General features: G+C 36.6%; 1 protein-coding gene across 2 annotated transcripts in view; it reads right to left on the bottom strand.

Moving 5' to 3' along the window:
• Nucleotides 1-3,083: 3,083 nt before the first annotated feature.
• Nucleotides 3,084-14,761, bottom strand: part of LOC128862520 (protein trachealess) — a 30,349-nt gene continuing 18,671 nt past the window's right edge. Inside the window, exons 5-10 of one of the 2 annotated variants that reach the window (XM_054101196.1) lie at nucleotides 14,631-14,752; nucleotides 14,191-14,250; nucleotides 11,492-11,685; nucleotides 11,274-11,380; nucleotides 11,032-11,179; nucleotides 3,084-10,955 (exon numbers count right to left, since the gene is read on the bottom strand). In XM_054101196.1, the coding sequence (XP_053957171.1) occupies nucleotides 9,587-10,955; nucleotides 11,032-11,179; nucleotides 11,274-11,380; nucleotides 11,492-11,685; nucleotides 14,191-14,250; nucleotides 14,631-14,752 (2,000 nt within the window). In that variant the 3' untranslated portion in view covers nucleotides 3,084-9,586. The remainder of the gene's footprint in view (nucleotides 10,956-11,031; nucleotides 11,180-11,273; nucleotides 11,381-11,491; nucleotides 11,686-14,190; nucleotides 14,251-14,630; nucleotides 14,753-14,761) is intronic. The other variant, XM_054101197.1, reaches the window with a different exon arrangement.

The following is a 14,761-nucleotide window of genomic DNA, read 5'->3' as shown; positions in this document are numbered from 1 at the left end:
TTTAATAATTATTAAAACTGTGTAACATATAGTACACACACGTTTCTAACACTTTTTTTTTATATGTACCATAAATTAACAATTTAAATTGCATTTTTAAGTTGCAAACTCTAAATATGCCGGCCAAATTAACAATAAATAAAAAGCATCGCAGAAATGGAGTTCTGCCAGAAGCAAACAAAAAAAACAATGTGAGCGCGAATTAAAACAAAGCAATATAGTAACGCACACACATGAACGCGCAATATATGCATGTGAAAAAGAAAAGGGCTGTTTTAGGGGTTCTTTGGACTTCAAGGATCATTTAAAAAAAAAATTGTTAAGATTGGTCCATGCGTTGATGAGTTATGCGTTTACAAACACATTTTGCGATTCATTTTTATATTATAGATAAACTATACAATTTTGTATTTTTATTCATTTATTACCTTCTAAAATGTTTTATATGTTTATTTATAAGATGTCTGGCAGCACTTCTGTTTGTTGAAATAACCAAACTAGGTCAATTGGTCAATTTTACAAATTTTGAAATCAAATAACTTAAAAACCGGTGAGGTGTTCACTTTTAGAAAGTAGAATACCTCCTTTCATTCAAAGGTGACTATGCAAATGAGGAAGACGTCCTGTTAGTAACTCATTTTTATGTTCTGAAAACACAGGATTGGCCACAAAGTGTGCTTGGGCAGTTTATTATCAAAAGATGTCGTCAGATGCCAAGTTTTGAGATCGTGGAGTTCAGCTTCAACTTATCGCTGAAACTTTTGTCTGAAAATACTGCTTTTAAAGAGCTTCTAGAAGTTGTGAAGTCGGCTATTCAAAAACCAAATACTGAAATACAAACTGTAGTCCAATGGATTCAGATCTGGATTTCCAGATGGCCAGCATAATCACGCTCTTCTAAGACATCCTCATGGTACACTTTAGCCCCGGTCTTAACCCCTTTTTCGTAGAAATGAAAAGATGTGATGCCTTTACTCGCCACCAAACCATTGCGGAGGGTGGATGGTGGCCGCGCTGAATCTTTGAAACCACATTTTTTGAGTCTTTAGAAGTTTTAGCATAGATTTTGTCATTTGGCTTATTAAAAACTTCGCCAAAGATGAACATTTTCTCATCTGTGAAAAGAATATTTTCATGGCTGTTGACCGTGTGCCACCGAAGAAGCTGCTTGCATTTGTTGAGTCTAATTTTCTTCAAGCGCGTTGTCAAAAGATGACCTGTTGAGCGACGGAAGGCTTTCATTTCATTCTAATTAGTCTTGACATGGATCTGGTCGATACATGCATTTCCCTGGACATGATTTTCTACTTTCTCAGGGGATTTCTGCGAATTCTTTCTCGAACGACTTTTATGGATGCACTGGTTAGAACCATGGGAGGACGACCAGTTCTTTTTCTGTCTGTCGCTTCAGACGTTTGGGAGAAGCGTGCGGTAAAGAAACATGCTCAAAATATTAAGTTTTTTCAGCAATTCGTAAGTCTCACTTGCATGTTTACCATACTTTTGTAATTCAATCACTGTAATGCGATTTTCCTTAGCTTCCGAAACTGAGTATAATTTATGAGTAGACAATGCATACGAACAAAAGCAAAAATAACTGAACTTTTTTCTTTTGTTCTCGTCGTATGCATTTGAAAATTTGTTACAGAATTTATGGCAAGACTAAGAACGTATGTACAGGGCCCGCCATATAACTTTACGGAATTAAAAATGCTATAAAACAGAAACTACTCAATATTTTTCCAAACTGTTTTTTTTATTTTGAAGTACAATCCTTCCGGTTAATGATGGAACACAACTTCATTCATATGGCTGCTTCGGCTAGCCATGCACCATCCCATACCATCGGTCCAATTTTTCAACACATTTTTGATTGTATGCGGCTGTATTTCAGCTATGACATCGCGTATGTTGGTCTTCAGTGCATCAATTGTTGCTGGTTTGTTGGCATAACACTGGTCTTTCACGGCACCCCAAAGACAATAATCCAACGGTTTGTTTGTCAATAAGCAACCCAGTTTCTCTTACTTTTTTCGCAAAGTAAAGCACATACGCTTCGTTCGGAGCTTTTCTTCTAATTTTCTTACACATTCTGCAACATTACCATGATTTTCAAAGTAATGTCGCAATATTTCCCAGCATTCTTTGAGCGTTTACACAACCATTTTCGTTCAGCGGAAGAATAAAACTAATTTTCTGTCAAATCAGATGACAGCTAAGTGTTACTATTCTTCAAATAATACCTAGTTCAAATCCGTAACGATTGATGGCGGGCCCTGTACATATGTGTCTGCTTTCTTAGTCGGTAGAATTCACCTGTAGACAGAAGAAAATAAATAAATAAATATGCATTTTGCGGTTAAGGTTTAAGGTTGACCTTAAAAAAAAGATAAAATAGAAACAACATTGGGGAATAAATTTGAAAATTTTAAAAGGATATTTTGGTAAAACTTGGTGGTCGCGACACGTACACGAGAAGGATGAATGATGACGAGAAGTGCATTGTAACTTGAAATCTATGCGGCCTCAGCTGGCGTATGCACATACGAGTATGTAGTTTTCTTTCAGAGGTGTAGGATTATTGAGGAAAGACGCGTTTGAGAGAAATAGAATACGGAAATTTTTTTAAGCAGATAGTTTCATGATTTAGGTGCGTCTGAGGTATTACATTCTGAAGTTGCAATTTTTGACTACTTTGGAGCATTCGATGTTGGCTTCCAAGATGTCCAAAAAAGAAATGTCCGTAAGTGTTAAATTACTTAAGAATAGAAATTTCACAGCCCTGTCGAACCCAAACTTGACCTGACCCGAAAAATTTTGCATAGCGAAATGACATATGTATATAAGGATCTAACGTAGTTTTCAAATACTAAAAACGAGTTTTCAAATACTAAAAACGAGTTTTCAAATACTAAAAACTACCGATAATGATAAAAAAATTGTCGGAAAACTTTATGTATTTGGACATTTTTTATTCGGATGATTTTGTATTAATCTTTTCTTTTGAACCTTTCAGTTATCCTGTGCGCAGTACCTTATCATTTAATTGATCCCATCTGCAATTTTGCCAATAACAATTCCTCTTTATTTCTTCATTTATTCCATATTTAGAACATTTTATTCGTACTACTGTAAACGTTTTTATGTATATTTATATACATATACACACATGTGTATGTGTGTACGTTTCCGTAAAAAATATTCAACATAAATGTATACAAGTGTTGCGATTTAATTTATATTTAACTGCTTGTACATACATACGGATATTTCTATATTTTCTATTATATTTTATGTGTACTTGTTTTTAATTTACTACACACAAATGGTGTAAATGTACTTACTTATTATTTTTAGCCGGATTAACCTTTCTTAGAGCAAGTATACGATACAATTATTGTAATAAAACTGTATATATATATATGTATATGTGGGTACACACGTATGTGTATGTTTGTACATATGTATATACACGCATGTGGAGTCGTATATATACAGTGGCACAGTAAAGTCTACATACCCCAATGAAAAGCGAGGTTTGGAGATTTCTGTGAACATTGTAGCATTAGAATATATTCCAAACAAATCCAATCTAACAACAAACCATACAATTTAACAAAAAAATTTTAATCCAAAAATATTTATTAACAAAAACAAACAAAATTCACTTTCCAAACACAGAAAAGTCTGCATACTTTGTAAAAAGAATGTGTTTCACTTAAAAGGAAATAAAAAGACAACAGAATTAATACTTGGTGGGTCCGCCACGACTTTTTAGAACAGCATTTAATCTATTTTGCATGGAATTTACCAATACTTTTGTGTAATTATTCGAAATTAAATTCCACTCTTCAAGTAAAGCATTTTTGAGGTCCTGTTTATTTTTAATTGTCCTTTTCCTAATGCGACGATCCAATTCATCCCATAAATTCTCTATGGGGTTCAAATCCGGTGACTGGGGTGGGGAATGAAGTTGATGGGGCACATTATATAGTAGCCATTCTTTGACAACACCAGCGGTATGTTTTGGGTCTTTATCTTGCTGAAAGTACCAACCCGCCGTAAGACCCAGTTTACTCGCGGATTGCTTCAAATATACCATGCGATCCATATTAATATCAATAAATGTTAAATTACCCACCCCAGCCGCTGACATGCAGCCCCAAACCATTATGGAGCCACCACCGTGCTTCACCGTAGGAAGCAAGTTTTTGGGCAATAATGCTTCATTATTTCGACGCCATACTTTTTGTTTGCCATCATAGCCAAACAAGTTGAACTTGCTTTCGTCACTAAATAAAACATTAGCCCAAAAATCTTCGTATGCATCAATATATTTCTTAGCAAATTCGACTCGTTTCTCCATATTTATTTTGCTGATGAATGGCTTCTTTCGAGGCACACGGTTGTGGAGTCCATTGCTTCTCAATAAATGTCTCACCGTTTCTGGATGCACTGAAGCAATATCCTGATTTTTCAGGGTTTTTGCAATTTCTATTGCTGTTATTCTTGGATTTTCTTGCACGTCTAACAATATTTTTCGCTTAGCACGAGGAGTCAGTTTAGGTGGGCGACCACTTCTTGGTTTGTTTTCTACACTATTAGTGTGATTATATTTCCGAATAATTGTTTGAATGCTTGATTTTGGATGTCCGGATGTTTGGATGTTCTCCAATCTCTCTTAAAGATTTTTTTCCTTGTAATATTTCACAATTAGCTCACGTACTTTAACACAGATTTCTTTACCCATTTTGGTTAAATTAACACAGCTACAATATTAATATCGAAGAACTAAACTTCTTTCTAACTAACGGTATCTAGTAAAGACGCCTGAAGTGATTGGTAGCACTGTTTGAGTACAGAACTGCATTTTGTGTACTCCACTACAAAGCCGTATGCAGACTTTTCTGTGTTTGGAAAATGAATTTTGTTTGTTTTTGTTAATAAATATTTTTGGATTAAAATTTTTTTGTTAAAATTTATTGTTTGTTGTTAGATTGGTTTTGTTTGGAATATATTCTAATGCTACAATGTTCACAGAAATCTCCAAACCTCGCTTTTCAATGGGGTATGTAGACTTTACTGTGCCACTGTATGTATATGTATATGCTTTTATTGAAACGATTTATAAAAGCTGAAAAGAACGGAGCATTCCCATAATATTCTTAGCAATGAGCGGTGGGAAAAAGTACCAAAATCTCGAAAGCGGTGTGGCGTTTATGGCTATATACATACTGTACATACGTGAATATCTACATACATCTACATATACATATAAGCACATTCATTTACAATGGAGAGGAGACTAATAACGCAGACAAAGGGTGAAAACAAAAAAAAAACGTTTGATATGTTGTCAATGTGTTGTATTTGTGCCTTGCAGAATTTTGCACCCTAATTTTTATATACACTTTTAAGTAAACGGTTATAACTTAAACAATTAATAACAATAAAAAATGCACTTCTAATTATTAAATATTAAAGTGTTTTTCTTTTTTGTATTATTGGCACACTATCTAAGTCTTATACAAGCAATTGGATTCTTCCTATAATGTAGTAATTGGAATTTTTTATTTCGAGTATTTTCACAAGTTTCCATTGTGTTTTCCATAATAGCCTATTTTGATTTAATATTACACATGTATAGTAGTATGCGAAAAATATACAAATACATACATACATTCATATGTATAGGAGTATTTTACACAAAGTTTAAACGTTAACTTCCGATATTTAAGCTAGTATACAAATGTAAGAGTATACACATATGTACATACATAATTTTTTTAGGGGGATATTTACTTTATATATGCAACAAGAAAGGATCAAAATCAAGTGTATGTGTATATGTGTATGTACATGTTTGCGACTAATTTTACTTTTTACACCTAGTGCATAAATGCTTGAAAATGTTATACATTTTTTTAAATATTATTTATTCATACTTGAGCTACGCTAACTGAGAATGCACCCATATGAACAGTGACCTGATATATCTGTAAACTTCTTAATGAAGTCTATCCACAACTCATAGAATCACTCACCGTAGGAATAAGTAAAATCGGCGTGCATTTACGAGCAAACCTTTAACGCTTAACTTTAAGTGAATGCCCGAGCTTTTTATTAGTAGGACATTTAAAGATTTCATTTAAATTTGTAAGCAATAAACAGTTATTCTTTCTGTGTTCCGTTTGATTATACAAATCGAGGCTTCTTAAGTTGCATGGATAATAGAATTCAGTTATTATCAATATTAAAAAATAAATAAATAATTGGCGCGTACACTTCTGTTAGGTGTTTGGCCGAGCTCCTCCTCCTATTTGTGGTGTGCGTCTTGATGTTGTTCCACAAATGGAGGGACCTACAGTTTCAAGCCGACTCCGAACGGCAGATATTTTTATGAGGAGCTTTTTCATGGCAGAAATACACTCGGAGGTTTGCCATTGCCTGCCGAGGGGCGACCGCTATTAGAAAAATGTTTTTATTAATTTTGCTTTCACCGAGATTCGAACCAACGACCTCTCAGTGAATTCCGAATGGTGATCACGCACCAACCCATTCGGCTACGGCGGCCCAATTTATCAATCAATATTATAGCTAAATAAAATGGCGAAAGTCATACCGCCTGGAAAGTTTGGTTTGGAGTTCTACGCCTTTTCCAGTTTGTAATGAGAAAATGTGAATTTATGTTGAAAAAGCACAAATTGAAACTGAGAAAATGCAAATTTATATTGAGATTTGTAAATGTTAATGAGAAAATATAAATTTTTATTGAGAATATGTAAATTGATAACTAGAAATTATAAGTTTGTACTGAGAATATGTAAATTGATAATCAGAAAACGTAAGTTCATAAGGAAAAAATACATTCACTCAGCTTTGTGTGTATTATTTTTTAATTAGGGAGATGATAGTGTAATTGCTCTAGACGTAAATGTAATATAAGTTACGTAAGAACTAAAAGGTGTTTACACCTTGATGTAGTCCCTACTTCCTGTAATTCGATCCTAACTCTAAACTTGGTATTTTGTTCTCCCTCAGCTAAACAACACTTTTACACCTAGATGGTATTTCTTTTTTTTTATATTTTTATATGAGGTAAAGTGCTTCCGATGTAAAATAAATTCGGATTTGTTTATGCTTTTAATAAAATATTTTATATTTTCTACTTTTTAATTTATAGATTAAACAAACTCTTCTTGTGGTTAATCTGAACTCAAAATTTCGCGTCGCCGATTCGACGAAGAAGTGCCATCTAGAGCTACCATCTATGGCAAACATATCGTTCATAATTAGCCTCGACCTAATAATTTTACAACATTCTGCATCTGGAGTCTCCAACGGTTCCACATGATATAAATTTATGTAAAAAACCAATATAATACAAACCTGTGCAGGCTTATTGAATTAAGAAGAAACCAAAATGATTCTCTCATCGTTTTCAATTTACGTAACTTAAGAATCGAAAATGAACAGCTCTCTAAAATTCTTAAGGCTGGAGTAATTATTAATGTACAGACGTTTCCCATTTCGCGGGTTGTTCTTAAGTTTGTTAATTCACGTTAAAGTCTAGAGTAATTACACTATTACACTATTGATTGAAAATGAAATTGAAAAACATGAGTAAATATTCAGATCAATATTTCAATACCTTCTGCATTGGAAGCTCATGTAAATAAAATAGAATTTAAACAGGTAACTGTGCGATCTGCAGCACAAACATGAAATGTAAAAGTGTGCCAAGCCATCTCAGGAAGTCATCATAGATGGATGAAATAAATCTGAATTTGTTCTGCCGAATGTCACTTGACCGATCGAAAATTGGCCAAACGTCCACCTTAATGGCTCAATAACCACGGATGGCGCGTTAAACATACAAGGGGAAGGGGGGTGTCAACAACGGTAATATGGTCGCAATGGATAGCTGATCTTATGGCAAAGTGGACAGAAATAAGAAATAACATTGGCGACCTGGTTTTGGTTTGTGACAATGTACAGCAGAATTCCACAGCGTTCCTCTGGAGAGGCATGCGTTGTAGGTCGCGCCCATCTTCTTCAATGCTCAACCCAATTGAGAGCATATGCTTTAACATAAAGCAAACCACAAGTAGGTAGGGCTGATGTGTGCGAGTAAAATATAAAATACTTCCTAAGAGCAGTGGATGAAGTAAGAAACTGTATAACGAGAGGAGGTTGCGCAAGAGCAATACAAAACACAACTACGTTCCATACAGATGTTCTAAGCTTAGTCGGTATGCAAGTGGGGATGTAAATATGTTGTCCTACTTTAATTTCACGTTGTAAAAGGATTTTCATATTGTGAAGTTTTGTGCTCAATATCCCTTTTTTTGCTTTAATTTACCCCATCTGTGTACCGCACGTCTTGAAGCCTTTGCCCGCAGACTCCAGAGCACTTCATTTTTATAAATTTTTATGTTTCGTTACCAATACATTATAAAAGTACATTTTCGCGCTATGAATTTACGTTTTCCCACTATAAATTTGTATTTTCTCATTAGAACATTGAAAAGTGAGATTTGGAAGCTCATATGCACATTCATGTTTATCATTCATGAGAAGCGGAAGAATGAAGGGAGGTGGATTCATTACGTACATATCCTATGAGGAACGAGGGAGGTCGGGAGTATACATATGCATGTACCTAAGTACTTGAATCTCATATTTGGACATAAGCTATGCGTTCGAGCACGCAGACTAAAAAAGCCAACATTCTATTTCGAAAGAAAAATTGCGGGTGTTCTTTCTTTTTACGATATAGGCACCTACATAGTAGATATGTACATATGTAATTACTATATTATTTTTTATCGACAAACGACACAATTCTGCTTGTACATTTGCAATATACATACATATATATGCATGTATTTCATGAGCACTCTAATGTGCGTACATACATACATATGTATGTACATAAGCAAGTAAGAATGCATATGCAATGGGCCTTACCAATAAGCGACCAACTTTAAAACTTATGTTTTCAAAATTTTGTTTTCAGTCTATTTTATTACATTTTGCTTATTGGGATGGCACATATTATATACATACACATACTTGTACAAACGTATATGTGTAGTAAAATGTATATGTTTTGTAATGTGACCAACTCGGCAGTATATTTTTATATAAGAATGATAGGATACAGTGCAGAAAATAAACAAACGAAAGGAGCGAGGAATAAGCGAAAGCAAATTGAAGGAAAATGATAGAATGCGTCATACAAGCAAAGATTTGTTTAATTTCTGTATCGACCTTCCGCAATATTCAAATTCGCCAAGAACAAAGTGGCGGTTTGCGGATGGCGCCACCTTTGCATTCTCTACATCAAGCAATGTATGCATATTTACTAATTTTTGTGGAACACTCGGCACACAAAATCCTATCTGCGTAAGTAAACACATCATTGATATTAATTTCCTTTTCGGACGTTGAAGAACATTCTTGCAACTTTGCCAAGTGCTCCTACAATATCCCAGCTCTCCTTTGAATGCAACTGAGTTTGTTGTAATTGTTGCTCTTGTTGAGGTCCCAACTGCTGATGCAAATCGCAGTCCTGAAAGCTGACCTATGACGGTGCCGAGTACCAGCCACTTGTGGGTGTGCCTTTGTGGTACAAATGAAAGCTGGAATGCGGTGTAAAGTATTGAGGTTGGTCAAGATTGCTATAGGTAATGTTGGTGGCGTCGGATGAGGAGTGCGGGTGGTGCATGGTGGCCGCTGCTGCTGAATACGGTTGTGGTTTAAGGGGGAGTGCGGGTGTACCACCACTTTCGCCTGTGTTGTTCGGCGTTGTATATTGAACACGGAGCGGATCGGTGTATTCGTATCCGTTGCTGTTATGTGAGGTCGCTTTGGTTGCATTTAGGGAATTGGTGGTGTCACGTGGTGATACCGAACTAGGTGGGGTCATTGCATTGTGATAATCAATAGAGCTGTGATAACCACCGTATGTCGATACCAAATTCGTGAATGCATCCGACGATGACTTCTGGGGATGAGCGGGATGCAGTTGTAGATATTGGTGATTGTCGTAAGACGACTCACTGCCAGGTGGTGTGGGAAGAGGTCCGCTTTGCTGTTCACCGTAAAAGACTCCCGTTGGTGTTTGTCGGGCGGTTGCTCTAATTACACTCTCTCGATTCGCGTAGAGCTGCCTCAATAAAGCAGTGGCCGGCATGGGAGCAGGTTGTTGATAGTGAGGTGTACCGATCCACTGAATGGTGGTGCTTTTTTCATGTTGTTGTTGTTTTAGTAGTGCGTCGGCACTGAAATCTGTGGCAACGGGAGCAGCTTCGGTGGCGTTCACTCCGGGCGAAGGCAAGTGCTTGGACATAGCATTTTCTAAATCTTTCACTGAAGCCTCAGAATGCTGCTGTTGTTGTTGTGATTGCTGTGGCTGTTGTACCTGCTGTTGCGAGATTTGATCGACTGTAGACGGCAGGCGGCTGCGTGGTGCGTCCCTCTCAATGGCAGGTATTTTCGATTGCGGCTGTGCATCTGCGGCCGGGGCGCTAACTGTACTAACCTCACCAGTATCTTCAATTTGCATGGAAGCTTTGGGTTTTCGTTTGCGTTTTGTTGTCGTAGTAGGCGTAGTCGCCGGTGTAGCTACAGTCACAGGCAGGGAACTTGCAGCACTCTCCATCTCGACGCTTATAGAATTTGGACTATCTTTCACTAAAGTTAAATTACTGGCGTTTGTATTAGCTGCTGAATTTGAGCACCGCCCACGGGAACGCTGGTTGTGCCCATCACTATCAGCCTTTGGGGATGATGCTTTCGCATCATTTCCAATACCGGCTTGACCTTCAGGTGCGGGATCGCCACTTGGTGAACCAGAATTTTTGTCAGTGCCAAGCTCTTCGTGCTTAATACAATCCACACTCGGCTCTAGCTGACAGCAGTCCAAAATAAGATTCTCGTTCTCTCGATTACTGCAACATTAAAATGATATACACATAAGAATGCATGTTTTAAAATGTTCAATGTAATAGATTTAAGTGGTCGCACCTAATAACGTAGTTGACACATATAATATTTTGTTCGTCAGCATTTTTCGTGCTGCAAACGATCGTTGCACATGTCTGCAACCAGGTATAGCCACCATTTTTATTCATCAGCCGAAAGTATCCGGTAAGGACCTGACCCTTCTCTATTACTGAAATTCAAAAAATGTAGCTTAGTGACACATGCAAATACATATGTATATATGTAGTTATGTATGAAATGTCACTCTGAAAATAGACACTTACGATCCATATGACTTTTTCGCAACCGGATGGAGTCCTCAGCATGACATAAACTGTACATACTTTTATTAACCAGATCCTCTGGGCTGTAGTCCAGCAAGTCGGATACCCTTAATAGATAAAGGTGAAAATTTAAATTATTTGTATGCATGTATTTGTGAAAACATGGTATATATGTATATACATACATATACTTGTACATATGCATGTTATGCCCTTACCTTGGCTCACAGTGCGCTATTCGAAAATCGAAATTAATACGGGTTACAAACATATCGCATTCCAAACGTATCTCATGAACGGAAGGGGGTGGTAGGGCGATTGCCAAGGCGACCATTCCCAACAAAGGCGGCGGTGATTTTCGTGTGTGTGAGAACGTGTACTGCGGTCGCAATTTGCACAGCAACAAAACGACCTACATACATTAGATTAGAGATAGACATGTGTTGTATTATTGAATTTTGTATAAAATCCTCTTAATGTCCTTAAAGAATAATTAGAATAAAACACAACAAAAAACCCTTTTTTAATGAAAACAAATTAAACCCAAATCGCAATGGATCAAATAAAGACATTTAGTGGCATGAAAATAAAAAAAATATTAATTAATTTCGACTAGTCGCTTGTTTTTAGCAAATTTTTCCAAAATTCTTTCCAACGTAGGTTTCTATAGGTTCTAGGGTTTCTATAGGTATACATCAAGATATGCTGTCCAATTCAGCCACTTAGTGATATCATGCTTTTTAAATACACTCCCTCTCACTTGATTAACACGTTCCCTGTCCGCTGAGCCACATATGGTTCAGTAAATGTGCGCCTGATAAGCACTGATACGTTCCTGAGCCGTATGTGCGTCAGGGGGTATATGAACCACATGTGTTTCATGAACGTGCAGAAGCAAAAATGTCCCTCTACGCTCATGGACCATATGTGTTTCAGGTAGAAATACCCTACATCCGTTTTTTGTTTTTTAATTATTATTATTACTAAAGCTATCCTATGACTACAAAAAAAACAAATTATTCAAAAAACCTGGTTGGACTTGTCGGTCAAATTTGCATTTTTGTATTGGGACAGGGAACGTGTTAAGGCCTTTGCCTTTGTTAATGGCTCGAATATCTTCTTAGAGCAGACAAAAAATCGTTTGCCATTAAGAAAAGTGAATACCGAAAAAACCTCATCTCTCGATGGTAGTTGAAAATTAAAACCTACTTTGTCTGTAAAAATGGCAATTTTTGATTCAAGGAAATGCTAAAATAAATGGACGTTTTTGGTTGTAAACTGTTATTTGTGTTATTTAATAGTAGCTCCTTCTCTATTCGTGGTGTGCCTCTTGATGGTTTCCCACAGTTTTATACCGCCTCCGAACAGCAGATGGTTTTTTATCAGGAGCTTTTTCATGGCAGAAATGCACTCGGAGATTTATAATTGTCTCCGAAGGGCCGGTCGTTATTGAAAAAAAATTATTCTATCATTTCGTGTGCCCTTTTTGCTATTTGGGATTCGTGATCGCCGCAGATGGAGGAAGCGCCGTCGGCACTCGTGCACCGCTCTGGCAAAGTAATAACATAACTACGTACACTAAACTGCGAATTTTCAGCGCATGCGTCAAGTACGTCCTGCTTACGACTGTACAACGCAAAGATCCCAAGGCGTTTCCAAACATCCATAGTTGCTGCATGCGCCGCATAATGCGAATTTTCTAACTTCGAACTATATATAATACCGAGTTACTGCGAAAGGCTAATCAATCCGATGTGGGATTGAAATCTGTAGAAGGAAATGACAATGGATCGGCAACACCCTGAGGAAGAGTGACGGCAACATCACCAAACAAGCGTTGTGCTGGAACCACTTTCAACAGACAGGACAAAATGTAGGCAGAGCACGAACCAACGGCGGCTGAGTGAGGTGTTTGAATAAGACTTGGTATGAACTTAACTCTCTTGCACAAAATCGCGTTCAATGGCGAAGAGGAGTTGTCGACGCCCTATGCTCCAACGAGGAGTTAGAGGATCCTATATGTACGCACGAAACCTTTAGGCTACGTACATATATGCCTTCTAAAATGACAAGGGTGACTGCACTCGAAAAGTCTTTTATGTACATAAGGAGATAAGGGTTTGAGGGGTTCGCTACAAAATTATTTACACGTGACCTAGTTTACTATAGTTTTTTTTTAATGAATATAGCCAAGAGAAGTGCTGGCGACAATTTCTGTACACTCTTCCAGCAACCGAGTGATGTTTAAAATCCAGCATACTTGTGTACATTTCGTCTAAAACATATACACGCACATACGCTCATACTTTTGCATAAGTACACAAAAAGTAACTCAGTAAACACTATTGATGTTGGTCTTATAGTTCATATCTCTATTACTGCCTGATTAAATAATTATTAGGAGCATACATATCTACATTCAAATTTGATCAATCGAATCAGATATTTCGCAAGGCCGGTTAAAAGTCTAAAATTTTAAAAGTGGTTATATTCTAATATTTTTTTTCGAATTTGTCAAATATCGCTAGCAGCATCGACTGCTAAAATAGGACTAAAGCGCAAAGCCTAATCAATATAGCTCCGTCAATGCGGTGTTCAATTAGAAGTAAAATTGTAAGTAATTTGATGAAGCGCTGCTTCGTTACCCAGACAACTGTTGGTTGGGTACATTTGACAGGTAACTGAACGAGATTAACTGAGCTCGATTGTTTGGGCTCTGGTCCTATGAATTCAGTTAGCCGATAACCAAAAAGAATTGTGTATAAATTTTAGATCAACGAAAAGTGGCATGCACTACTACGCATTTACTTTAGGTATAGATAGTTGACTATCTAATTTACACATATCAAGATGAAATTACTTTTATAAGCGAAATATAGTGAGCCATACTTTGCTCCTGATTTTCATTGATACGTACCGAATAATTGGCGCCCATTGGTTTACCGTTTTTACCACCATTGACCGATTGATCGTTTGCCTGCAGATAAGTGGGGAATGGGATGGTAAAATGCACTTAGATTTAATTAATTTTACTTTTTAACTGCCTCATTTGGGTAAAAATAACTCAAAATTAAGAAAGAAAATTTAAATAAGTCTAAACAAACAACTACGTGCACACATACATATGTAAAAGATTACATAAAAGCGAACAAAAGCTCCAAACTATTTATTTAAACTTCTACTGTGGAATAACTTGAGACTCTCTCACTTCACTTTCTCTTTTACTATAACTTTAGTAAACTGATTACATTAGAGAAGTGTAGATATATTTCTCTGTCTTTTCCTTATCTACTACATACAATATTTACTACAAATGTATTTCACAAAGCCGTATGCAAGTATCTACTACGGACATACCCGATAGCCGGAGGATTTGAAATGGCAGCCTCGTTTGGTTAGTGTCGATTTCATGCGAATGCAAAACGATCGTTCGTAACCTTTGTATCCGCTGGTGGAGGACACTGTCATTTGCGCAGAGACTGAAATTA

This window comes from Anastrepha ludens, chromosome 4, assembly GCF_028408465.1.
Source record: "Anastrepha ludens isolate Willacy chromosome 4, idAnaLude1.1, whole genome shotgun sequence".
In the NCBI taxonomy this organism is placed as follows: Eukaryota; Metazoa; Arthropoda; class Insecta; order Diptera; family Tephritidae; genus Anastrepha; species Anastrepha ludens.
This window is presented reverse-complemented; position numbering and strand designations above follow the sequence as displayed.